Source organism: Hippichthys cyanospilos, chromosome 17, assembly GCF_059441005.1.
Source record: "Hippichthys cyanospilos isolate Australia breed blue-spotted pipefish chromosome 17, RoL_Hcya_1.0, whole genome shotgun sequence".
Lineage (NCBI taxonomy): Eukaryota > Metazoa > Chordata > Actinopteri > Syngnathiformes > Syngnathidae > Hippichthys > Hippichthys cyanospilos.
Genome location: NC_142385.1, coordinates 5371175 through 5398860, shown reverse-complemented (window position 1 = coordinate 5398860; position 27686 = coordinate 5371175). Strand labels below are relative to the sequence as shown.

The 27686-nt window shown below is 37.3% G+C and overlaps 3 protein-coding genes across 6 annotated transcripts; 1 reads left to right on the top strand and 2 right to left on the bottom strand.

Annotated features, from left to right (window-relative positions):
* Positions 1 to 195: 195 nt before the first annotated feature.
* On the bottom strand, positions 196 to 19813 carry ogfod3 (2-oxoglutarate and iron dependent oxygenase domain containing 3). Of its 3 annotated transcripts, none has more exons than XM_088439109.1 (9): positions 19642 to 19813; positions 18299 to 18525; positions 16364 to 16439; positions 16194 to 16236; positions 15318 to 15382; positions 14714 to 14770; positions 14013 to 14166; positions 10965 to 11088; positions 196 to 2203 (listed from the first exon to the last, which is right to left on the bottom strand). In XM_088439109.1, exons 1-9 carry the CDS (start codon positions 19707 to 19709, stop codon positions 2067 to 2069), a joined length of 951 nt encoding a protein of 316 aa, XP_088295235.1. In that variant the 5' UTR covers positions 19710 to 19813; the 3' UTR covers positions 196 to 2066. The 3 variants fall into 3 exon arrangements, with proteins under 3 accessions (XP_088295235.1, XP_088295236.1, XP_088295237.1); XM_088439110.1 differs by having other exon boundaries at positions 10969 to 11088; XM_088439111.1 differs by lacking the exon at positions 16194 to 16236 and having other exon boundaries at positions 18238 to 18525.
* On the top strand, positions 16445 to 23897 carry hexd (hexosaminidase d). 2 transcript variants are annotated; one of them, XM_088439108.1, is made up of 12 exons: positions 16445 to 16461; positions 20135 to 20251; positions 20329 to 20444; positions 20542 to 20629; positions 20704 to 20868; positions 20944 to 21127; positions 21753 to 21824; positions 21911 to 22109; positions 22210 to 22371; positions 22450 to 22557; positions 23478 to 23567; positions 23660 to 23897. In XM_088439108.1, exons 2-12 carry the CDS (start codon positions 20165 to 20167, stop codon positions 23829 to 23831), a joined length of 1443 nt encoding a protein of 480 aa, XP_088295234.1. In that variant the 5' UTR covers positions 16445 to 16461; positions 20135 to 20164; the 3' UTR covers positions 23832 to 23897. The 2 variants fall into 2 exon arrangements, with proteins under 2 accessions (XP_088295234.1, XP_088295233.1); XM_088439107.1 differs by lacking the exon at positions 16445 to 16461 and adding an exon at positions 19893 to 20051.
* Positions 23851 to 27609, bottom strand: cybc1 (cytochrome b-245 chaperone 1). The gene is made up of 6 exons (XM_088439113.1): positions 27479 to 27609; positions 27053 to 27140; positions 26931 to 26972; positions 26649 to 26819; positions 26419 to 26563; positions 23851 to 25591 (listed from the first exon to the last, which is right to left on the bottom strand). Exons 2-6 carry the CDS (start codon positions 27138 to 27140, stop codon positions 25444 to 25446), a joined length of 594 nt encoding a protein of 197 aa, XP_088295239.1. The 5' UTR covers positions 27479 to 27609; the 3' UTR covers positions 23851 to 25443.
* Positions 27610 to 27686: the final 77 nt, after the last annotated feature.

The window sequence follows — 27686 nt, the reverse complement described above, 5'->3', positions numbered from 1 at the left end:
AAAAAAAAAGAGATTAAGTGGGGCTGTATGGTCAGTGAATGTTTATCCTATTGGACACCCCTCCAAAAATTGAAAAAATATTGTTTAAAAATAAAAGCCACATTAGAAAAATAATCAAATACCTTGCCTCCATCTCATTACGAATGAACACATGCAAAAAGGGATTTGCTGTGCATATAGAAGCTCACAATTCACTTTACAGTGAATGCAAATTTATTTCAGGAAGACAAAGAATATTGGTTTATATTTAAAACAAATCCTTCTAGCATGTTTGCATAAAACTCCCAAATTTCCTACAGCAAAAAGTAAAGCAAAATACTTCAATACAAAAAAATTACATGAACATCAAAAGACAGGCCTTCATTGCAGAAAATATAAAAAGTTAGGGATAAAAAAAAAAAAAATCTTGAGGAAAAAGCTTCATTACATAAACAATAATTGAATAATCATTCAACGACAGTGAAGATATTTACCTCATATTTAAATGTATTTAATATGGTATGGCTCAATTTTGTTATTTTACATATTTGGGAAAACATTTTCAGTGCCGATCTGCCCATTTCCTTGTACCCTCTATCTCCCCAATAATAAATTTCATACGTACCTCAATATATTTCAAAAGGGAACAATTTAATTTGTTGTACCAGTACATATTTTTCGAATTGAAAAAATGGGTTCAAACCTGTTGTCACATTTTAACTGGAAGCTGACCTTTTACGGACATGGATACAATATGCATTGAAAATTCAGTCAATCTGTCAAAAAATATAACAACAAACTGATAGGTGAATAAAGAAAAATGTTGCTCTGCAAAAAATGATTAACTCATTAAGGGGTATTAAGCACAAGCACTCCTAGCAATGAAGGTTCTTCTCCCGAGTTGTTTTTTTCATGTTGTTGTCAGTTGGTGCTTGTCAGCGCTTTATTAAAAATGAAACTTCATTTCAAATCACACATTCACATGCAAACACACATTACCACACTTGAAATGTAGTCAGTTGATTAGCATCCTGATGAAGTCTGCCTTGACTGACCTAGGACAAATGTGGAAACATGTTAAAGGGCCTGTATCATGAATATGCATTTTTTAAAGGATTTTAACCATGTTGGAACGGTAATTTCTCAACCTAACCCTTGTGCAGCACCTCTACACTGCTCCCGCACTGCCGGTGCAAGAGTAAATACACACCAACTTATCCGAAGAAGACGTTCACGTTTTTACTTTCGTTTTCATTCTGGGTTTGGGCAGGAGAACTTTTGCACAGAGTTGGCGATCTAAACAGCAACGGTTCATTTATTAATTACAAAGTTTTACTGTACAAAATGTCCAGGTGGCAAAAATGTGCGTTTGGAAGCACACGGCTGGACAATCAGCATTGCAGTACATAATTCAGTAGTAGTTTCCTGATGGGACTGATTTTATAGGAGGAACGGGTGTTACTGTGTGTGCTCTCTTGACAGGTCTTTTGCTTTGTTGGCAATTCCAGTTCATTTCAATGTCAGTAAAACGCATGTTTTTGGCTTCAACCACTCCGCCTGTGACTCCCATTATTGATTGCTACAACAATAGCTTTTTATTTAGTCGTGCCGGTTTGCTGTAGAACGATGTCATAAAGGGGGTACGGCAACCACAAGGTGTCAGTGAACAAGACATTTTACTTTGATTAAAATTCAGTCAACAAAAAAACCCCTCATATATTTAATGAGAAATTGAAATTCCAATGCATCAAAATTAAGATTCCATCCGCTGACAAGCTTAAAACACCATGATATACTCCCTTTAAGAGCATAAATACACTTCACACTTGAACAAAAGTAATTAAGGTGGAGAAAAAAAACGCCTGATGAAAAAAAACACTGAAATATCTTCAAAAAGAAGCTGGAAAAACTCTGCTGGAAAGCTTTTTTTGCAGTGGCACATAAACTGAGTTTATAGGAACTACACTTAGCAACGGATTAATCTTTCTTTCCTCTTTTCCAATCTCATCCTTCATTGTTTCCCTCCATTCGGCAGGGCTTGACTGAGACAGCGGACCGTGATGTCCCTCCCATCGCCCATGGCTGCCTCAAGGCAGAGCAGGGTCGTCGATAGCTTGTGTAGGGTCGCACGTAAAGGACACCGTGATGGCGTATCGGGTACCCCAAGTCACCTTCTCCACACGGTGGAGGTTTTCGGAACCCGAGGAAAAAAATGACAGCCGACCTGGAAAAAGACAAATGAGAACATGAAAAAAATAATAGGAGACTTTTATAAGGTAACATAATGACATTTAAAAAAAAAAAAAACATGGAAATACCTGTTTAGCATCAAAATGGATGCTTTGGGATAACCTTAATTTTATTCAAAGGTTAATGTATGACCCTACCATCTAATACGCTTGAACATTATTGTGCTGTGGGGAGCCCTTAAGGTATGGACGGGGGGAGATGCCTTAGGCAATTTGGTTAAAATGTCAGTTCCTTTTTCAAGTTTCACATGGATACATGAATCTCATTTTAATGCTATTTACATTTGCTGCTATTTAAGAGAAGAGATTTTTTTTTAAACATTCCTTTAACTCAGTGCTTCTCAAATAGCGGGGCGGACCCCCTGGGGGGACGGATGATGCCATGGAAAAGGCTTTGTTTTTGTCATGTTAAGTGTAATTGCAAAAAAAAATAAAAAATAAAAATAAAAATCATCTTTTTTTTTGTTTTGTTTTGTTTCTTTTTTCTGTTTTTAGATTATGCTGTAACCCATATAAACTCTGTAAAAAATAGTTGCTCAAAAGGATACAGTGTTAGGTATTACTTATCCAATTTTTATAGATAATAAATTTGAGCGCAAAAAGTATTCTTTCCTATAGGGGACTTGGCAAAAATATAATTGAGAGGGACTACTTTACCTGAACAAACCATAGTTATTTTGAGTGGATAAATGTTCTATAGCTTTTTCAAGACACCAGAGACTAAACGAATGTTTGTTGTTGATCTTTTTATTTTTTTGATTGTGAACAAAGCCAAGCACATCCAGCACATAAATGGTATCACTATAAATTGGAAAATGTTCTTTAGGAATTAGGGTTGCATGATTATGTCCAAAATAATAATCACAATTATTTTGGTCAATATTGAAATCATGATTATTCATCATTTTTGGTCAAACATGTCTATTTATTGCACTTTTTTTAAACAAGCAGTATTTAAACAAGGCTTGAAGGTTTGATACTTATAAGTAATAATAATAATAATAATAAATTAAAAACAATAAAGTAAAACATAATGAAATCAAATTGACCCAAGACATGGCAAAAACTTGGCACACAGGGCAACACAGCTAACTTACTTGAGTGCAAGGGAAACCTACTTAGAACTAAGCACATATTACAACAAAAGGCCTGTAAAAACATCTACATCAGCCTTTAAAGTTTTATTGCAAGAAAAAAATAGTACAAAAGTACTTAAAATGAGTATCGACTTAGCAGTCAAAATGTCAATTTTGGTCATTTCAAACTGAATGTATTCAAATTTTTGGTCTCAATCGGCAAAATGGGTCTCAATTGACAACTAGCACGGCATATTAGGGGGTGAGAAAAGCAGAGGCTTTTGTCATGCAAACATGTGGGAAACATTGCCATCTAAAGGCTCGTAAAGTCGAATTGTAATCTGAAATCTCAGGAGAGAGCCCGCGAAGCCAACGTCGTCATCGCGTCCCACTCTTAATGCGTGAATGCTAAGGGCGGAAAGAAGACGTGCGGAATCTCGCCGGCACGCGTTTTGCAGCACTTTATACTCGGTGCGGCTTTCCCCCGCAGTTAGCCAATATTCTCCCATACTGGCGGCACGAAATAGGAGTCTACAGCATACAAACAACACAACTCTAAACAAAGGTAGAGAACTATAGTAGATTTAAACGATCAAAATTCTTACACATTTGCTAGGAGTTGTTTACGGTACTTAGGTCAAGGTAGTCCTTTTCAGTTGAACCATAAAGGTGTTTGTATCAGTTTGTAAGTTTGTATCATTTTAAGAAGACATTGCTTCAGTGAACTTGTAAATGACCTACGGCCATTTATTTCAGGATTCAAAAGTTTTATTGTCATCCTTGTGGTTTTTTTCTAACAAGGAAACTTAAACTGTTCAAAATATGTATCTTATCTGATGTGTGCAGTGATTGATAATCCAGATATTAAAAATGATAGACACTTGAATTGCATCAGAACTTTTTTGTGTGAACCTCATATAAGGTAAGGTAATATTCATTATTTGGTATTTGGTTCAACTTGCTGAATTTCTTTCACTTAATATACTTGTAATTGCATTTGTAGCCAAGGCAAGTAACAATTTAATGAAAGCGTAATGTTAACGAAGATGCAAATGTATCTCCTCTGTGTGTTTAGAATTATAAGGAACGCACTAAGTTACTATTTTTATGTTGTTAAAAGGCAGGCATTTTCAAGGGCTCAATTAGATGCAAAGCTATAGATAACACAATAGAGTAATTGACTTCCAATGTAACACTGCTAGCTCAGAAACAATTGGCCGACACAACATGCTCCATTCATAAGATTAGAGATCACAATGGCAGCCAATACCACTACTCAGATCATTCATTGGAGGAAGAGAAATCATGCCAACATACTACTGTATGAATAAATGCTCCCATCCCAAAAAACAAGTGTGCTTGCACTTGGCGTATAGTTGACTCAGCAACACGAAATTAATTCTCAAAGCATTTTTAATGGCTTAACTTGGCTTGAATGGATTTGCTGCTTCAGTGTCCCACAATATTTGTGTAAGGATATTAGTTCAGGGCCATTGAAAATGTAGTGTGCTCACAAAGTTGACTTTCATTCGGATGACACGGCACCAATTGAGACTCAATGTCCCATTCACAATCATTCTCTTCTTGTCTGGCATTCAGTTTAAGGTTCAGTGTGCTTTTCATTCAGAATCAGCCAAAATAGTTCCCAGCTTTGGTTATGACACACAGCAGGTGATGCAAGAATGAAAATTTGAGCAGAGACATTCGAGCAAGCGGGTAAGAAAGACTTTATGATGTGAGCTAATTAAATTTCTAATCTTGAACATAAATAATCATAGGAAGTAAATACCAAGGACTTGCCAGGAATAAAACTGCTTTAAAACTAAACTGCTTTAAAACAATTTCCCCTAACCTGTACTTTGTTTGTCCTCTGTGCAGTCCTGAAGTGCTGAACTTACCCTTGGTTATTTAAATCATCAATAAGCTATTTTGCTGTGACTTGTGCCTATTGGGTAACCTATCTCAGCCAACGGAGATGATGTGCAAACATTAGGCAATCAATGCAATCGGTCTTCCCACCAGTTAAGGCAGAAATAGCCCAGCATGCGGCTGCCCTTGCTATTCTATGTATAGATATTTTTCTTGGGGGCAGGTCTTTCACACTGCAATTTTTATGGTTGAAGTCTGGTGCATCCCCATGTGTATGTCGGAATATTGGAAAGCGGAATTTTATTTGTTGCATTTTTCTTCTCTGCCTTCAAGGTTCTCAAAACAATTAACTGTAAAAACATCTCATCCAACTACATGACAAATACAAATAATTACATGGGCTCTGGATGTAATGTGCAACCTTGGAAGTTTCTGATGAGTTCACGAAAGAACGGAAGTATCAGCTCAAGTATCAGCTACAACAAGATGAATTTGTTTTTTAATATGCTGATGAAGATCTGCTGTAGATAGTGTTCCCTTGTTTTTCACGCAAAGAGACCAGATAGGGAGTGGAAAACCCTTGCGATAAGTGAATTCTGAATAAGTGGGGTCTGCCAACTGACGGCTATTGTACGTACATAAAATGCATCAAAACTGTTTAATAAAACCTTCCATACCTTTCTTCTCCAGTGATCTCCTAACTGTCATACAGAGGCTGACCAGAGGAGTATCTCTTTTTCTGGCATAAACTTTTCTTTTACAACACACAACATATAGTGCACATGAAAGTAGCAAGCGACCAATATCTCTCCCCAAGCCCTACCCACAACTGCTATATTGAACTTCTTAAATGGCCAGGCTTAGCCTGTGTTAATCATTCCCATTGTTGTCCCCTGACTGTAGTTGGGAGACACAGGGGATTCTCTCTACAGGCGGGAAGTTGCCCTCAAGGTAGCGGTTGTCACCTGTCAACCAAACACCACTTCCTTCTCTTCGGCAAGTGCGTCGCTCGGTGACATCAAGTAGTGACATTGAGGTCACTTCATGCAAAAAAACATGCTTTGTTTTGAATGACCATAGAAGTCCAGAGAAAGATCTTATCAACAAATTTTATTAGCTATTTAAGGATACTACGTTCTAAGGAATGACACCAGTGTTGGTTGGGAACAACTCCTAAAAATAGTGCAAAAAGGTAAAAAGTTCAAACGTCAAATATCCTCTGATTAATTTTTTCCAATGTTTTAAAGGCTCATTAATTGGATGGGCCCTGGTAAGAAGCACCAAGACTTTTTTGACAACAACTCAGATGCACTCGATGTTGTACTGAAAGACATGCACAGAACATAACAGACCAACATAACAGATATGGAACTCCTCATCTTCCAGCATCAGACAACAATGGGAGAGTCAGAGAACCCGGTGAAAACTAAGTGCTGCACTGATTATGCATAATGAGTAGTGGACAACACAGGCATTGAAAATGTAGTGTGCTGGTAAAAAATCAAATTCATTCTATTTTAATGCTGGCAAAAGATCTAAGGCTTTATGAATAAATTTCTGTTCTATTTGATTTGAATTGTTGTTCTATGAGGTCAATGCATAGATTTTCAGCATAATTTAGTGAGAAGACCAATCACACCCATACAGCATGTTAATAAAAGACGTTACACACATGTACAAAAAAATATTATTGGACATTGACTCAGGTAATTTCCTCCCTGATATTACCTCATATGGGAATCTTATGCTGTAAACCTTACTCATCCCCCAAACGCTCCTCAGCTTGAACATAATGCACCTCCACCTCCTGGGGCTTAATGTACAGTCATGGCCAAAGTTTTGAGGATGACACATAAGTGTTTTATATCTTTTTGTTAGATTTTACTATGATATACTGAAGTATAATTATTAGACGTGTCAAAAGCTTTAATTAACAATAATTATAAGGCGCAGGATTATAAGGCGCACCCTCAATTAATGACATATTTTAAAACTTTTTCCATATATAAGGCGCACCGGATTATAAGACGCACCCTCAATTAATGACATATTTTAAATTTTTTTCCAATCAAAATATAGGACTACTCAAAGTAATAACAATAAGAACTCAAATAATAACTCTAAACCAGGGGTGGGCAACTCCAGGCCTCGGGGGCCGGTGTCCTGCATGTTTTCCTGTTTTCTCTCTCAAACACACCTGAATCAAATGATTAGGATTATTCTCAAGCTCCAGCAGAGCTTGTTGATGAGCTAATGGTTTAAATCAGGTGTGTTAGGGAGAGAAAACTGGAACACATGCAGGACACCGGCCCTCGAGGGCTGGAGTTGCCCACCCCTGCTCTAAACTCTCAATAGCATAACTCAATGTCAATATGAGCAACCTTGTTCAACTGTAAACGCACAAAAGAAACAGGTAAAGCTTACTTATTCCCCATCTACGAATCCCAATCTCAATATTGATCCATATATAAGGCGCACCATCGGCTTTTAAAAAAAAATTAAGGCTTTTAGTTGCGCCTTATAGTGTGGAAAATACGGTAATTATTAGAAGTGTCAAAAGCTTTATTTAACAAATTAAATTAATGCAATGAGTCAATATTTGCAGTGTTTCGTGGATGTTTGGGAGAAGTTACTCTTGGAGGTTGTTTTCTTACCATTCTGTATTCATTGCTGTGTTTTTAGGCAAAAATGTGAGGTGAGCCTAGGCCATTGAGAGGCAACCCCACAAATAAATGGTCAAAGGATCTATTACTGTTGGCATGACACAGGACGGATGATAGGCTTTGACCTGACTTTACCACTGACTTCAGCAGTCCCCATCCTGTACTTTTTGCATATCAGTGTGTCCCTGATGTTTTTTCTTAGACAGAAGTGGCTTTTTTGCTGCCCTTCTTCACACTAGGTCAACCTCCAAAAGTATTTGCCTCACTGTGCGTGCAAACTCACTCACACCTGCCTGTTGTCATTCCTGAGCAAGCTCCGCACTGTTGGTGACTTGATCTCGCAATTGAACGAACGTTAAAAATAGGTCCTGCTGTTTGCTGGTCTTTCTTGGCTGCCCTAAAGCCTTCATCACAGCAATTAAAACTTTCTCCTTGGTTTCACTCAAGGTTTCACTATATTTGATCCACTTTGAACAATAGATTTCTCCTTGGTTTTTGATGGGTTTTTTTTCCACCAACGCAAGTGATGTCACAGATCTGTTTCGTTTACGGTGGAAGAGATGCAATGGCAGAAAAAGAAGAAGTATACGAAGGGGTGCGAAGTAAGAGACACGTATGGCAAAGTGCTACCTCTGAATTCCTGCCACATTAGTGCCATGCGAAAGAGTATTCTCAGCTGATGGGAACATATTTACACAGTCAAGGGCATGCTTGAATAAAAGACGACAAAGTTTTTATTGTAAATAGGGACTTTGCAATTAATTTTAGTTCATTTGATAGCTTTTTATAATATTTAAAGGGTACATTCAATTCATCACCATAAACAATGAGGCAATAGATTTTGTGAAAATTGATGTGTCATTCTCAAAACATTTGGTCATGACTGTATATGTTGTAATTATTGCCTTTTACTTTTGCTTCCTTCTACAAGCCTGTTTTTTAATGTTTGTCGTCGCGGAGAGATGATTATCTTGGGGATATAATCACCCATCCAAATCAACCCCCTGCCTAGTCAAAATATGACAGTCTACCACGATGCATGCTGTGTGGCATTTTTACCGAGGTGAAGATGTGCTTCAGCAAAAAGAAAAAACTAACATATTGATGCATAAACGTATGTGTGATGTTTTGTCATGTCTCAAAAAAAGTGACAGGCGTGATGGAATGGATTGTTAGGCGTTTCTGTCATATTACGTGGATTTTACTGCTGAGAATTCAAAAGCAGGCAAGAGGACTTTTAAAAGACAGGTGCCATCTTATTTCCTCCGATGTTGTACATCAAGCATGTGTCACAAGGTTTGAGATCAGCGTGTCCTACTTATTTATTAATATTCTCACTTCATTGATGCAAGCTACAACACTATTCTCACATTTCTGTCTTGGGAGACAATTCAACAGGCATGTCATCTTCATTCTTCACCACATCAGTTTAGGACATTGCCAACAAAATGTCTCCTTTACATCAACTGCAGTCTCAAAAATTGGCTTCTTTTCTCCAAAGAATCCCTTTGCGTTTTTGACACTTTGTGACCACATATTCTTAATCCTAAAAGGTCCATGTAATATTTAGCAAAAATAAAGATACAAAAAAAAAAAGTTCTATAAATAGGAATAACTAACTGCACCGAGACTTTTTGTTGCAGAGCTAACAACTTGACTGGTCTTAATTTACAGTTTGAGCTAGTAAAACCTCCAGGTATTTTTGTCAAGCACCACTCGTATGCTTCACTCATGATGCTCTTGACCTGCAATAATGCACCCATCTCCTGCTTCTAATATTTTAAGCATGAAAGCTACCTTTTTAAGTACACCCACTCAATCAAGTGATCCAAACATCAAACCAGGTGAACTGGAGTCTGCTTGTATTGAGAATGACTGGCTAGGTAGAGCAGATACAGATGTTGGCGAGGCATAGTTTTAGCACTATAACTTCAGGTGATCAAGGACAATATTCACTGAAATCAGAATTTAACTGCATTACAGCGGACTGAATCCATCTGAACAGCAAAAGAATAGGTAAATTAAAAGATGTAAAAACGTCATTTTTACGTGATTTCCTTGAACAATAGTCTCGCGTTTGGATTTGGAGTTTGCAAAAACAAAAAACATTACAAAATAGTCTGCAGCTTTAGCATTCTAAAGTTGCTTCTCAATAAGTTTTGGATGAGCAAAACCAATTCTCAAAAAATATTTTGAGCCTTGTAGAGAGTTACAGATGCGAGTGATGTGCCAGCTTGTGTGTATGATTCTAACTAATAATATAATGATGTTTTGGTGGGCAAAAATTCTTAATGATGATGTACAGGACTTGGGGGAAAGAAAAAATAAAGTTAGGAAAGTTGCAGTAATTCATTGTTGTACGACAGAGTAATGACGGACATAAATAGTTGGACGAAGATGAAAGCAGCATAGATTAAGTGTGGGCCTGTGTTGTACAGCAGTGGGAGGGTAACTGTGTCCGCACAGCATGCGGCAACTTGACCTACTGTGAGTCGGCCTTTAAACATGCTGCCCAGATCACATCACTGCACAGTTTTAGTTCAGTCTGTTCTCATGCAGATTCAATGCATCATAGTTTATAAAATTAAAAATATATATATATATTTGAGGGCGCTATAACGTGGACCCCATGAACTCAAAGTTGTTATTGGTTTGAGTGAGGCGTAGAACAATAGAAAACAGATGTAATTAAAGTAGGTCTTAAAATCCCCAAATGATTATTATGCATTAGGATGTAATACCTCACCTCCCAAGATATTGAACAAGAACAATTTTCCCTAATCCAAAGCATATAACTCGATACATTTGATGACCCATTTAGAGAGATTACACTCACGTTGCTACTCACCTATAATCACTTTTGAGATTCCCTAATGAACAGCAGTTGATTATCATTGTAATCCTGCCTGAGATGAAATCTCTACCATGCATTACTTAGTTCAAGTGAGGCTTTAATGATCTTAAGTAGACAAAGCTGGAGGTTACAGGTGTTAATACTGATGGCATACATTTATTCCATGCATGCATTTCTTAACCGCTAGTCCTCACGAGAGTGGGATTTAATTACTGCATCTCAAGTATTATTTTGTCTTGAGTCTGTTTCTTTTGAAAGAACAGCTGGTATTTACCTGCCTTTGGTTCTACTGTCTTATTCCCATTTTGGTCCATAAAGACAAATCTTCCTCCAGTGAAGTCGGAGTCATAGTCAGAAAGATAGAGAAGGGATGTGTAATCAAAGGAGCCATAAGTGACCTGAAAAAGTAGAAAGGAATACATTTTCAACATCATTAAAGCAATGGTTTTCAAAGCGGGGTCAACGGACCCCTGGGGGTCGGTGGCCTGACTGCAGGGGGGCCGTGAAATAAATTGTGTGTTTTGGAACTGATTTAGTTTATCTCTTAGCAGTTACAGACTTGTGCCTTGTTTGGTTCCTCTGGTAGCTGTTAATAGAGGTTGGGAAGGACAGTGTGGCTTCAGTTGGGAGCAGTTGCTGTTGGTGCGCACACGTTGTTCCTTCTCTTTGTGAGCTCTGGCACTCGAGAGGGAGTTGTCTGGAAGTTGTGTTTTCTTCGTTGGAATGTCACCGTGAATGCTATTGTGCCCAAAATTAGTCGTGTGTTGGTCCAACTTGTGATTCTAGATAACATGCTAGCTAATGTTAGCATTTACAGTATCTTCAGCATGTTATATAGTGCTGCCTTTAATGTGATTAGCTCGTTAGCACTTTTATTTGTGCTATGTATTTCCTTTTGGTAAATATTAGCATATGAAAATGTTTTGCATTGATAATCATTCTCGTTTGCTTCTGGTTAACATTTTGCATTGAAAAGAATATTGTTAGTAATTTGGTTGTATTAATTTTAATTGACGCACTTTGTGTACATTTAGTAAGATATATAATTTTTGCATTTGGAACTGAACTGAGTTATGTTTGGTGTCTTTTCTCTTCTTTACAGTTTTACAATATAAGTAAGTGAGAGCTGTACTACTCACACAACTAATTGGCAGCAATCTTTTGGGGGAAATTGACCCAGTTTGTTATAAGGAGGCGTACAACTTGCAATATTTATTTTCTAAACCTCAGTATAGATGAAAAGTAACACAAATACTTGCTGTCAAATTGAATATGTTGCTGAATAAAAAGGGCACTTATGTTTGCCTTAAATTATATTTTATTTTGTTTACACAAACATTTGCAATGGTGGGGTCCTTGGAAAATTTGCTTTCTAAAAGGGGACCCCGACTCCAAAAAGTGTGAGACCCTCTGCATTAAAGGATGGAAGCATGTACACCAAAAACGCCCTTTACAAAATTATATTCTATGGACTTCTGCTTTCAAGTGAAACTAAATTAGTACGGTAGTAAAAATGCGCTGACTGGTCAAGCATGCGTGGTAAAGTAAAATGAGTTCCTGAGCTTTTACGTAACAAAAGTGGAAAAACCTATATTGGGATATGGTATTCAGTATCATTATTAGGATATGAAATTAACTCTGGGGATATAAATTTGTGTCCATATCGCACAGTATGATATGGAAGCTATGAGGGTTGCATAGTAATGTGACTACCAGTAGACAGCATGGCTCCAAGCTTTTTTTTCCCCCTACTAGGAGCATTAGCACAAGGAGCACGTGACCTGAAACTTTAAGGGCACAAGTTTAAAAAAAAAAAAAAAAAAAAGACCACATGAATTACAAAATGTGTTACAAAGTAAATATTCACATTTCCACTCTTTACAAGACACAGTGTGCCCCAGATAGGTGATATTGAACATAAAATATTACTTGTGTCTTTAATTTTAATTTAGTTTACTGATACTGCATGTCTTTCCCTATTATGTACAAAATGCACTTTGAATTCTATCAGAATACAATTTGTCCAATGACACATTGTTTGCTGTATGATCGATGGGAAGGAAATGAGCTATTACGAATGTCAAAGTCCATTTACATTTTAATTAGGGTGGGGTTAGCCAATTACACCCCCACCCTGAGTGTCTGCAGACACACACAGAACAGGGAACAGGGAGTGAAATCTTTTCTGATTTAGAACAGGGATTCAAATCTTTTCCGATGTATTTATTTATTTATTTTTTAGCCATCGAGATCCAGCAGGAGTAAATGAGATGACAGATATTTCTATGACCACACAAAACCAATATGACGCTGCAAATATGCCAAATGGGCAACGTAAAATGAAATGTCGATTGGGATTTTAAAAAGAATTTGCAGTATTTATACAATTTTTGTTATTCTCACTATGTTCCATTTTTCTAAATAGGATATACACTGGGAGTGTTGTGCCCATACATATTTTCCTTCCCAAGGTACAGTACTGTTTAGAAAGTCCTTAAACAATACTATTTGTAATGACAAAAGAACCTATTTTGGCTTCGGCAAGCATAGAGAGTACAGTACAGAGATAGTGGTACATTGTTTAGGCACCCTAAAAGTTGCACAATTTAGAGAGAAAAAAATGTTCTAAATTCGTATGCTTTTCTGAAATGTGTCATAATGCATGAAAATAAAAGTTGTGCATATTGATGTGAAGTTGTTTTTTTAATCCTTCTATTTTCACCCATTACTTTGGTATGGTTCTATCATTTTAATCATCCTTTTTAGTTATTGTTGACCAGTATGGCGTCAACTTGGGTTGTCTTTTAAATGTGCTTTATGAATAAAGAGGTATGGCATGGTATATTCAAGACAAAAATACAAAATTATGTTGTAAACATTATGGATCATATTCAACCTTAACAATACCATTATGTTTTGAAAATAATAGGAATTTGGTAAATTGCCAGTTTAACTCTGCAGCTTTGAGGGGCACAGTACTTCCTAATGTATTAGTTCTGGAAAAGAAATTAAAATCAGGTTAAGAACGTAAAATACAACAAGAGGGGCAAATTCTCCATCAAGTGTGTTTGTATGTCATGAAAAATGTCTAATATTCTCCGTGAACTCTGTGCCAAGGTCGTTGGCATACACTGCGCTTTGTTCTTCTCGGAAAAGCTATCAATAAAAGGCCCCGAGAAAGTCCTTCTTAAAATTTTAGAAGTCCAATCCACAATTATGCAGATTGCTGAACCAGTCATCTTAAAGATATGCATCAGATTGCTGCTTTAGAAAGCACCCACAATTTTATTTGCTCAACACCCAACCATCAATTATTAAATACCTTATCTATGTGTGGGTGCCAGTATTCGTCATGTTGGGTCTTAGCTATTGTAGAGTTGATCCTGGAGAAGAAGGTGGGCTTGGTGAGGTACATCAGTGTTTGGTCCAAACCAAACGTCTCTGAAATGACTGTTTGGATTCGCCTGCGTACATCCCTAAAGTTGGGGGGGAAAAAATAGGACATAAGTTAAGGCAGGACACTCGCACGGATGTCAAACTCAAGGCCCGGGGGCCATATTTGGCCTGCCACATCATTTTATGTGGTAAGTTGTCTTCAACTCTTAAACATTTTTTGTTCCCAATTTTTCTTTTGAACAGTTTTACCAGCCTCTGATTTCAAAACTAGTTAGCAGTGTGACGAACACACCTAAAATATATTCGATTTCATAGTCATACCGGCCCTCTGAGAGAAACTATAATTACAATGGGGCCCGTGATCAAAATTTGTTTGACAACCCTGCTTTACGTTTTGGCAAGTAGTAGTAACTTTTATGACAATCTAAATCATTCTTATTTTAGATGAGGAGTTACAGATTTAAAAAGAAAACTGCGAAAAGTAATAAGGTAGATAACAATTGTTTTAAAACTATGGGGGTAATCACCCCTATTTTAACCCATCTTATGACGCAAACTGTGCTTTGGTTATTAAGTTAAAATCCAGGTAAAACACAGTTGTTTTAAAATGACAGGTTAACTGTTCACCTGTAAAGCTGGAAATCCTCTTCTGTGAAAACATTATGGATCTGTTCCCCAAAATACCTGGAATCAATTTTGCAGATGCGCACAAATCCAGTAAGAGATCATTTTCACAATGGGGGACATAAACACACAGGCGGTTATTTAAAAAAAAAAAAAAAGAAGAAGAAAGAGAGAGAGAGAGAGAGAGAGAGAACTATGTGGGCTCTGTTAACATAACATTGAAGCATTAGTGGGTCAGCCATAACTAACTGAGAAAAGTGTTCTCTCAGCTCAGTACATTGCACTATTCAAATTGATAAAACTCAGTATATGTAAAATATATAACGAGTGACTAGTTAAAGAAACAGGATTATAGGTGGAGATGTCTGGAGGAGGAATGCAAGAAAAGAGCCCAATAAAGAATCAGGTTTTATAGGCAGTTCCTTGCAAAAAGATGGGTATGCATAACAACCAGGAGACAAATGCTCCCAGGAGACAGCATGAGAAAGATTGATGGCTACTCAAGAGCAAATATTTAGGCCATTGTTATATATTACTCAAGACTATACAGCAATATAATACAGATAAAAAATCATCTCACTAAGAGGAATATCTTATAGTGTCCCACCTGTAAATGTTGACAAATTTTGGCCCCATTGACAACGCTCCTGAGTGCAGGTCCAATATAGAGACCTTGTAAAACAAACAACATTTAGCATAGGAGAAAAAAATACTTAATGGCAACTCCATTAGGACAGGATATTTTGGGAGGCAGGGGGAGTTACTCACGTAAAGTAACCATACAACTAACTAATTTGTTTTCAGGGAGCTAAGTCTCAAAGTGGATTTTTTTGAGAAAACAAATTACAATTGCAACTTTTCTAGCATGGTGGTCTCTCATGAGAAGAGTTGATACTTGTCCATCTTGAGAGGAGCCATCGAATCCAATGTCACGGGTATAAATAACGTAAGAAAACGTTCTGATTGTATCTTTGAGGTCTGTGGTTGACAATTTGTGCAATGCAGGGTCTTAGCTTTGCTATGGGACCGTAATCCCTGCAAATCTAAAAATTGGATCATGATTTAGACACAGCCAAATTTGTCTGTCAACATGAGGCCTTCAAAATTCAGATTAGATTAGTTTCTTAAAGCTACATTATCATCCGTGAACATGTTAAGATTTGTAGTTTTAGGAGGTCCTTAACCTACAGCCAGTTTGTGCCAGGTTTCAGTCAAATGTTCTATTTGTTTCTCCTCAGATAAGAGTAAAGGACGAATAATTCAGGAATGTTTAATGTAAATGAGAAATGACTAAAAAGCTCTTTGGACATATTTGTGCCAAATCATTTTCTGATTTCAAGCATGTACTGTATATGCAACTTCAAATAGTGTTTCAAGAACAACATTTTTGAGATGAGAGAAACATTAAAAATTAGCAGAGAGGAGGAGCGCTGACTGTGCAATAATTAAAAGTTCCTCTACTTTTATTGGGCAATATACTCACCCCTCCCTCTGATCCAGCCAGTTGAAGTCCCCTCTCAGCCAGCCTGTGTCAAAAATAGTCATAAAAGTGATTTACTTACCATCAAGGCAATGAAAATAAAGGATTGGGGGGATAAAATCAACAGAGAACTGGAAATAAAGACAGATTGTTTTGTGTTTGTCATTATTCACCTCCTTAGGACCTGAGCTTCCTCCCTTGTCACAACGCCATCCGTGACAGCACGCCCACACTTCTGAGGGGTGCATCCTGATTAGGGAGGAAAAACAAAGTGAGGAAATATAAATTCATTGTAGCTCTTTTATTTATATATTGTAAATTCATAGTTAAATTGATGGGCGGAAAGGAAGCCTTGGTTTGCTGTGGATACAAAAGTGTAAGGAGTTTTAACAGTAAAGCAATCCCATGTATTAGACAGACAGACAGATATTTTGTGCTAATTAGGTTGATTTTTTTTAGGGCACTTGACACTATTAGAAACGTCAGACTAATGTTGAAATTTGAATTTCAGTGTGTTTGTGTCAGTTATTGGACTATTTCTTAGTCTGCTTCCGCCACAATAATAGAAGAGTAGTTAAAGGTAGGTAAATACCATTATCACCATTTCCTAAAGTGCAAAAAATGGACATCTATTTCTGGGGATGTATTTAATATATTTTATGAGGTTAACCGCACATCTGGTGCAGAATTGAAGCATGGTGCCTATTCGAATAGAGGTGTCCAGTGTGCTGAATCCATTACTATTTACTGTAATAACTCCCTTGGCTACATATCCATGATGCCTTGAACCAAAGGCATCATGAATTTTTATGTTTGACATCACTGAGGTTTGACTCTTCCTCGAATTTGGTGCGCAGCACAAATATTGCAGTAAAAGTTGTGATGCATAAAATTATTATTAGAAAGGGCAAATGGGAGTTTTGTGAGGCAATTAGTCAAGGTTGAGTTTGGAGGGGGTAGCCAAGGTGAGAAAACATCTCCTGGTAAGCCAGTGACAACACCACAGCAGGTGTCAAGGTGAAACAGCTGTAACAGTAGACTAGGTGAAAGGCAATCGGTGGATTTTTTTTTTTTTTTAAACACTCCTTCATGCCTCGGTCACATAGTGAAAGTCAACGTTCTCGCGTTGAAAAAAAAAACTTGCTGCCCTCTAGTGTACACAGGAGAAACTTCAAACCCCTAACCCATCACGATCCAAAAATAGATGTATTAACATCCAAATTGATTGTGTTGGGTTGTTGTCAGAAAAAAAACTCAGCAACCCATTTTATTGATCATTTCACAGTCTTTGCAAAGCACTTATTGATTAATTTTTGTAGCGAAATGTCCTTGTCCGTCATTATTATTAATTAATAATCAATAACGTCAAACATGTCTATTTATTGCACTTTTTTAAACAAGCAGTATATAAACAAGGCTTCAAGGCTTGATACTTAAAATAAAAAATAATTAACTAAATAATTAAAACAAATTGACCCTAATTATTCACGGCAACACATCTATCTTATCTACTGAGTTGCAAACCAATGAAAAAAATGAAGCCGACTTTGAACCAAACATATACAATTACGGGCCAACAACACCACCTAAAACAGCCTTTAAGTTTTTTTGTTTTGTTTTTTTTTTTACTTAAAAAAAAAAATAAACAGTACAAAAGTATCAGAATTACTCAAAGTGAGTATGGATTTATCAGTCAAAATGTCATTTTTGGTCATTTCAAACCCAATTTATTCCGATTCTTGCCCATCGGATTTTCCAAAAATGGTATATATGTATTAGGAATCAGGTGAGAAACTCAACGCCATTTCACTCTAGTGCTGATCAGATTTTTCAAAATGGGTCGCAAATGACAGCTAGCACGGTATATTAGGGGGTGAGAAAAGCAGAGGCTTTGTCATGCAAACATGTTCGAATCATTTCAGACCCCGCTTTGAGGAGCACACTTCGAGAGCCTTCTAGAAGGTTGTGATAGGAATCACTTAAAATTCTAACTTCCACACGTTGTATTTTATTAAGAACAATACATAATTCAAAGCCATTGTTTGACTTTATTCCATTGCAGTCACGACTCACAGCAACCCAACGTGATGGCAAAGTAAAAACCTCACCTGGGTAGCGTTTGTAGTTCTCATAATCTTCTGAGCATGGGACGATGTAGACCCTGGCTTCAGGGGACACATGCTCACCCTGGCTGACCAATGTTTCTGTTATATCACTATCCAAAGAAGTGACATATAACCAAGCAGCTGATCCACACAAACAAAGAGCAACCAGCAACAAAGTAGTCAGCCCTCTGGAGTTCCACCAGGCTGTGCCCTGCCGCAGCGCATTAGCCCTGATGAAAATAGAAGGGGGGTGTGGGGTCAAAATATGCAAACCATGAAAACTAAGTGCAAATGAAGCCAGTTTTTCATGCTTACAAGCACTATTGATTGTTCGTTGAAAGTGCATGAGTTTCTTAATGTTCTCAGTTCAATGACACATAATACAAATACAGTGGACTCCCGTGTTACAATGTTCCTGATTTATGTTATTTTCATGTTTTGACGTGGAATACTGAGTTTTTTCATCCCCTCTTTATGACATTTTCCCGGTTATGCTACCAAAACAACTGTCATGACCCTAGGGACTTGGCTGTATTTGTGTTGTTTTAGGTAATTGCACTTATTTACTATTGCCGTCTGCTTCCATGCAACGTGACTACAATGCTAGTCTGATATTGGTCGGTGTCTCCTCACAGAGATAGTGGTCTGCTATTGGTCAGCCTCACTTGTTTAAAATGGTATAACGGTAAAGCGTTGTTCGATAGCGAGTGGTTACGAAACCATATTCATAGTGCATTTTACTGCTTAATTCAAAGTTGAAAGGGTTAGCCATGGGTCCCAGGATTGCTTGTGATGTTAAAGATGTTAAGAAGATGATTTATATTGAAACAATGCTGGAGATAACCCTTATTAGGGAATATGGGCATAACTAGCACCACTCAAAGGTAAATAAATCATCTCTATATTTTTTATTTATGATGTTTTCTGATCGTATATATGTATATTATATATGAGGGGGGGGGGGGGGGGGTAACTAAGGCAATACCTGTTTCTCGGGAATAAAAATAAAATTCTGTGTCAATTTGACCTGAGCTCATTTGAGGGCATTTTATAGCCATACTTTCAAACCATATTTGCTCACTCGAAAGAAAAAACATTTAAAACGCACTACAAAGTTAACAAGTTTCATATAAAATATTAGATTTGTATATCGCTTATCATAATACGATATGTTAAAAACGTCTACCTTTTGTGGTTAATGAGAATAAGACTAACGTTTATATACTACCCAAAGTGGCAATGAGTAATACGAGGTCACTGAACTTTTCAGTATGTCATGCAGATCGCACTTCGTCTGGAAGAAGTCCCTTTCAACGTTTACTGGAGCAGAAAATTGTTTGACTCACCTTTTGATTTTCTTCCCTATCTCTGAAGAATTCAGGCTTTTCGCATTTCTCTGACGTACTGGCGCCATTAAAATTCTACCCTGCCGTGTAGCTTTCTAAGAAGGCAGTCATGCGTGGTTATTATCGTTTTCTTCCCTGCTAACCATACTACACAATCACGCCGCGCCACTTGCACCCGAATCTTTTTTTATTTCCGGGTTAGGACGCGTCTTCTCTCATGATTGGCTTGAATGAAAAGAAAGCGAGTGTTTCATTGGACAATGAAGATGGGAGTCACCGAGCTATGCGGATATGTTTACGATTCCGCTTTTACAGAATACTACTTTATCAATATGCCACATAACGTTAAACGGTGACATATTTATTCCTGTTTACGTGCGCACTTCAGGGCTTGACAGTCATCTGCTCAGGCTAGCCATATTTTAGTGTTTGATCTGGTAAGTGATCGTTCACATTCTTAAAAACACAAAACCTTGTTTTATATTTTGTACAGATACCTACAATCACTGCTGCACAAATCACCATGAGTAATCCGCCGTGGCCCAAGGGAAAAAAAATTGTGCACTTGGATTTGAAAGGCGCCCCTCCGAAAGTGGAATACGTTTACCAGGTAACATGTCAAATATAATAAATGCATTATAATTCGTGTGAAGTTTTCAAACTTTACTTTTTCATCTCATACTGCAGCTGATAGAATGCTTCTCCCGGCTGGGTGCAGATGGACTACTCGTGGAATATGAGGATATGTTTCCTTATGAGGGAGAGCTGAAGCTACTGCAGGCCACCTCGCAACCTGCATACAGGTTCAAAAATGTTCATTTCTTAATATATTTATGTCATACTGTAATGCTTATGTGAGTTTTCAAAAGTATTACTGTGTGTGCCTCCCTGTGTTTTTAGCCGAGATCAAATATTATCCATACAGAAAGTTGCAAAATCTAAAGGCATGGAGATTATACCACTTGTGCAGACATTTGGCCATATGGAGGTATTAAAGACATTTTATTGGTCTAATACATATTGTACATAATTTGCTTCCATAGTTCATGTTTTACTCCACAGTTTGTGTTGAAACATAAGCCCATGTGGAGCCTCAGAGAAGTGTCAAACTGTGTGGGTACCCTCAATCCCCATAAGAAAGAAGGACTTAATCTAGTGATGGAGATGCTGAGACAGGTGGTGGAGCTGCATCCAGATCTGCATACACTGCATATAGGTGCAGATGAGGTAATGTTAAAAAAAGAAAAACATTTTATCTATGTTCTTGGGTTATCACAATTAATTTATGGTCATTTTTTTCAGGTGTACTTGTTGGGTGAGGGTGAGCTGTCAAAACTGTGGTTGGCTTCACCTGGACGCACCATGGAACAACTTTTCTTGAGTCATGTTACAGCTGTGGTAAAGTTCATTAAAGAGACATGGCCTCATATGGCCATCATCATGTGGGATGATATGATGAGAAGTATGAGTCAGGAAACTTTGAAAGGTTAGTAGGAAGTTATATTTTTGAACAAAGATTTCAATGTGAGAAGTACTTTTGTGTCAGGTGTTTGACTTAATGAAGTAAAACTGTGGAAAGAATTTCGTGGTTTGGTCATGTGACATTGGCAATCTGAGCCATGATTCGTTGATACCTGATCCCTGGGTAGAGTGCATGTGATGTTTTCAGTTGACAGCAAGTGGCAAAATGTGTTTCTAAAGCAGTGCTTCTCAAATAGGGTCCCCCGTGGGGTGGGTGGGAGGTGATGCCAGGAAGGGTGTGGATGACCTCAATGTCATGTGAAGTGTAATTCCAATAAAATGAGAATTTTCCTCTTTTTTTCTGGCACTTTGATGGACTTGGTTAATTTTTTCTGTTTTAGATTAAGCTGTAATCTGAGGGGTGGGGGCGAAATGTTTTCTCTTTTCTAGAGGGGGCTTCGCCAAATATAATTGAGAAGCACTGTTTTAAAGGTAGTAATGATAAACATGATGATACATGAAGATTAATTTAGTTATCAAATGAATTACTGCCAGAATATGAACTTTTTTATTGCTGAAAATCCCTTTAATTTATTGCATCAAAGTAGGAAGTAATAAAATGTTTATCTGTCTTTCTATTCTTGACACAGTAAGTGGTATTGTAGGACTAGTCCAACCCATGCTGTGGGATTACACCCCTAATATGGATGTGGCGAGAACTGGTATGCAGTTAATCATTTAGTACTTTGTAACAATATTGTGATTGTACTGTTATCACATCTTATCATGATTTAATTTTCTTGACTAGTATCATTGTTCGAGAAGTACAACAGTGCTGGCATGCAAGATATGTGGGCAGCCAGCTCTTTTAAAGGCTCCACGAGTGCTTTCACCAATGTAACCAGTACACAGAGACATGTAGACAACCATTTGCAATGGTTAAAAGTGGCTGCATCTGCACCCTCTGGTTTAAATATTCAGGGTATTGCCCTGACAGGCTGGCAAAGGTAAGACATTTTTTTTCAATTGTCTTGTGTCCTTCATCAGTTCATGAGCAAACTTTCATTCGGTGCACAAAAATCTATAGATATGATTTCCCAATGTCAGGTATGACCACTTCTCAGTGTTGTGTGAGCTTATGCCTGTGGGCCTTCCGTCACTAGCGGCCTGTCTCCAAACACTCATCCATGGCCAGTTTAGTTCTGAGGTTCAAAACAAAGTGACTAAAATGTTGGGGGTCTCCTCTGTGGAGGTGAACGCCATGGGAAGGTGAGGTATTGAGCTTTATTTTAATAAAAAAAATACAGGATGAGTCTCATTTGACTTTTTGTTTCGTGTCATGTGTAGTACAATTGACGATGCCACCTTGTTCCCGGGAAGGAGACTAGCGGAGTCAATTGTGGAACTGGATTCACTTCTTTGCGTTGAGGAGATCAGCTCTTTTGAAAAAAATATGTGAGTTGTTTGGGTGTTTACATATATGCCTGTGAGATTAAGTTGAAATTGTCTTAAGTTTGAATGTGAGTCATTAAAGGGGGGAAAAAATAACCGTGCTCAAGTACACAAAGCCATGGTTACAGTATTTCCATAGTTACATCAAAGTGCTTCTAATGTATCTTTTAGGATGGAGTCTTATCTGAAGGGGGATATCAGGTCAGAAATTCTCTGTAGTGTTTCATACAGCCCCACTGTTCTGAACACAGTATTCTGCTTAATATTGCACTCTGGAATATAAATTAAGCACTCCAAGGCAAGTGGTATTTCGCTGATCAGTACCTACTTTGGCAAATTGCAAACTTTTTGAATGTTTTTTTTTCATTGGATTCTAATATGTAATGTATACAGTACATATAAATATGTGTGTGTACAAAGTATAGTGTATATATGTTTTTATTTACATTAATATTTATTTATAATTTGTTTCTATTTTCATTTTCATTTATTCTGTTTGGGGAAATTACAGTCCACCATCGTAATTAGATTAGTGGAGGCACACAGAAGATATTATCATGAAGAAAAAAATGGGGTTGACTTTACACACAATTCAAAACCACTCTCAAGACAAAATCTTTATCTGAGTGGGGAGATTGATGTGACCCCTTTTTCAAAAATGACATTCTTTTCAACACTGGATGACCCCCAAAAAAGAGCAGTAGGACAGTTGCAGGAACCTGCACTGACCCTTTGAAACAGATAGAAAAATGAGGTCTAATTTTTTTTACCCTTATATTTTGACAAAAGCATGTCACACAAGGACACCTGATAACTCCCTGAAATTGTGATAAAAACTTTGTCACCACAATTATTCTCTGATGTCTGAAGAATTCAAGAGATGCCATCAATAACGTATAATTTGTGTAAACTTGTAACCTTAGGTATGTACGAGGATGGTTCAGTCCCTACCACAGATCAAAAAGGATGGCAAATCCTCTCATTACCATTCAGATTCAGAGTCAAGCATCGATGTGAGCAGACACGTCATTGTACACTTTTTGCACCTTTTCTTCCACGTGATGTATGTTCTAATCACTAATTCTAAAAGATCTTGTCCCCTAAGGTATTTGACCCTGTTGCAACAGAAGGTGGATGTTGTAAGAGAGGAGTTGTTTCATCTTTATCCAGCTTCAACTCTTGATGAGTGGCTAGATGAACATGTTAACCCAGTGATGGCACCCCTTCGGAGGATTGTAGATGATATTGCGGCATGTACAATCGAAATAGTTCCATAAATGATTTGCCATTGCAGGATTGTTGTATATAATGCAAGTTGCCTTTTAATAAAAATATTTATACAAGCACAATTCCATTTTTGAATACAAAAGGTAAAAATGCAAATCTTAAAATGTAACCATTCAAATCCAAAAGAAGAAAAAAAGGTTTTCAAGTCATTTAGTATCTTGTTTGCTCATTTGCAATTCAATACAGCCCTGCTTCAGAACACACTGTTAGACATGATTACACAAATCTTTGGTTCTCTAATGACCAGCAACAGTCAGGCGGAATTCACACACACAGTTCACTTTTGGTTGAATCGTGGAAATTCTTTATGGTTGACTACTGTTAGTAAATAGGTTCATCTTGATTGCCAGGTGTGTGGTGTTCGTGCAAGCATTTAAGTATATAAACAACCAAAATGCGGGTGGTCAAAACACCTGCAGGAAGGCCTTTCAGTTGAAGTACAGTACTTACTTTAATAAAAACCAGTGTTCAGTAGGCAGGCACAAATCTGTAAACCAGTGGGGTCAAGCATACTATTCTGGCCCGCAAACGAGGGCGATCCAGCTCACAAAACGGTTTTGTAAAGTATAAAAATGAGTTGATTTTTTTACAATAAATGAAAAACTTGAAATGTTTTATGATTTAATAGTTCTGTTAATGTGTTATGATTACAGTAACCCTTTATTGGGCACAACGGACGCATTCAGCCGAGGGTCACAACAGTAAAAACGTCCAAAAGCGTCCGTGACCCTTCGAAACAGATAGAAAGGGTACGTTAGAATTTAAACTTTAAATTCTAACGTACCCTTAAATTGCTCTAAAATCTTAAAAAATAAAGGCCGTTTTTGCCTGTTTAGACCACAGGTGTAAAACTCAAGGCATAGGGGCCAGATCTGGCCCGCCACATCATTTTAAGTGGCCCACCGAGTGCTGATTTGAGTTTGAGTTTCTGGCTAAAACACCAAACTTGCAAGTTTTTTTTCAACTTTTAAAAAGTTTTGGGGAAAAAAAAAAAACAAGCTTTTTTTGAATTCCAAATCTCTCTTCTGGAGCAGTTTTTTGCTGGCCTCTGATTTCAAAACTAACACACTTAACACACTTAAAATTTATTTGACTTCTGTCAAACTGGCCCTCTGACAGAAACTATGACAATGATGTGGCACACAATAAAAATGAGTTTGACAAACCTGGACATTATTGAAAAAAAATAAGATTTCTGAAGTTGTTGTTTTAAAGTTATATAAATATACAGTGTACCATGATTTTATGGATCTGGCCCACTTGGGAATAGATTTCCCTCTCTGCAAACGAGTTTGACACCCCTATGACTCAAGTGTTTTGTAGTAGTAATTGGATCATACAGTGTAGTTTTTTTTTAAACTGTACAATGAAAGAGAATAAAGTTACCATAATGCCAAACTACAATACAGTTGGATGATATGTTGCTAAAATGCCACTTCTAAAATTGTGTATTTTAAATTTAAAAAAAACATGCACGTATTTACGATTCATAAATGAGCATACCATGTAATGTCAAAATGATAGTAAAACTCATCCAAAACGTCATTTTAAAGCAGATGATGTCATCTAGAGGTCAAAGTTTTTCCTTCTTCTTCCTATGAATTACTGGTGTTCTTCTTCATCCTCTGAATCACTGCTGTTATCCAAAAAATCTGCTTCCTCCTCTGTGTACTCAGTTGTTTCTTTCTGATCTCGCCGCTCCGCCATCCCAAGAAAACGCTTAAGCAATGTGGCTACAGCCTCAACATCACTGATGTGTTTCACATGAAGAAAAACAAAACAAAACAGTATTAGATTCTTTTTTCTCGCACATTTACGTAACTTTTCATCATTGTTTGTCCTAACAACAGCACGCTTGCTTTGACCCTAGAATTGTAACTTGCCAAGGATGGCATGTGCATTAAAGCCTGAGACACGTCTTAATTTTAAGACTCTACTCATAACTCAAAACAATCTCATTTTATATATGGGTTAGGGTTAGTGCATTTTGGCCACATGAAGGCAGTATAATCCATCCGTTTTCTTCGCTGTTTAGCCTCACTAGGGTCACAGATATTCATTGGAATTAGTCATAACTTAGTAAGTAAGCTGCAATATTCAGTTTTTTTGCAGAAGACAAGCACATGTCTGCGAATACAGTATAGTTATACTGTCTCTTTAAATGTGATGTTCCACCATTTGACAACCCAGATTTGTTGCTTAAAAGTCATATTTTATTTAAAAATGTTGCTTGCAAGCCAAAAGCATCTTTTTAAATGGATTTTTCACTCAGACAACCGCACTTACTTTGAGAAACTCATAAGTCAGTTCAATCATATTTCAAGGTAAAAATATGCAGAAAAACAACCTTTCACATTCTCACCTATGGAGAATTTAGTCTTCAGTTTAATATGCATGGTTTCGGAATGTGGGAGAAAAGCCATGTACAATAAGTGCAGATACATAGTAGGTTAATTAAAAATGTAAAAACTGTTATGAAGGTAAGTGTGATCGCAGTTTGTGGCTGTCATTGTTATCTCACCCAATCTTTATGACCTCAGAGGTGTTCAACTTTAGAGGTATACTGTAATGATCTACCTTCGACCCCCAATTGTGGCACTCTGCGTCAGGGGGTAGGAAAACCCAGAAGCCAGACGGAGCATCACAAGGTAGCCTTTTCCCAAATATCGAACCCTTTCTTCTTGGACACAGACATCTTGCAGATGCCTCAAGTCCAAAACAACTTCAGTGGAGAAATACAAAATATTGACTTTGGATATATATTTGTGCGCCCCCAAGTGGATAACTGAACATCTGACGTTACTTACCTTTCTCTTGGCCCTTTTTCCATAACGTCAGAATTAAAGTGTATAAGCTAATGGTCTTGAGTTGAATTGCATTGTTAGTTTTATCAAACAATGCCTCCTCCCATTCTTCCATGTTTTGAATGGCCACAAACAGACAGCCGGTGACATAGAAAAGCTTCCACAAGATACTATCTGTGTGGAAAACATGTAACATAGAGCATAATTTAAATGTCATATGTTAAATATTTGTATGTAAAATAAATACAGTATGTCAGGCAATGCTGTAAAACTGACATATCGTACCTGAGCTGTAATAGGCAGCAGTCAACCCGATAGCTGTCATACCTGAAGGCAAATGACACATTGGGTTATTTTTACTGAATACATTTATTTAACCGACCGATACAAACAATAAAAATGTGTACCAATACAAAGAGACCAGGACCGGATGCCAGGGTTTCTCTTCAGATGCAGCATTGTTGAGCTGCGCTCCTCTACCACCATGTATCCCATCTACACCAGGGGGGGAAAACATGTTTGTCCAAACTATACAGTATAGTTACTGTTTCTAATCAAATCTGGAAGTCAGGTGTGTGAATCATAGAATCCCAAGTAATGGTGGTAGTGATGATCATCTAACCTCATTCCATCATATTTTTGTCATGTGTGGTCAACAATTTCTTACAATTTAACAGCAAATGCGGCAGTACTATCGGTGTGTGGTTTTTCTTTTTAATGTAACCAGTTTGACCGTTGACAAGGCCAGGAAGCATAAGTAAACAAGATGTTGATGCTGGTAGTATAAGGTAATGGAACGCCCTTCTTTGCCTCGAGTAATGAAAACATCTTACCTCAAAAGGATTATATGTTCATATAATAAATTTTCAAATGAGGGGGTTCGGGATATTACACTTAATGAAAATATAAGGAAGTTCGACCGTTCGACTCGTGCAATTTTGGATGACACTTCCTTCCTGGTTGCTTGGAGGATGGTTAGAAGTATTCATTTCCGCTGGAATTTAAAATAAAATGCATTTTTAAAAATCACCTACATAGTCG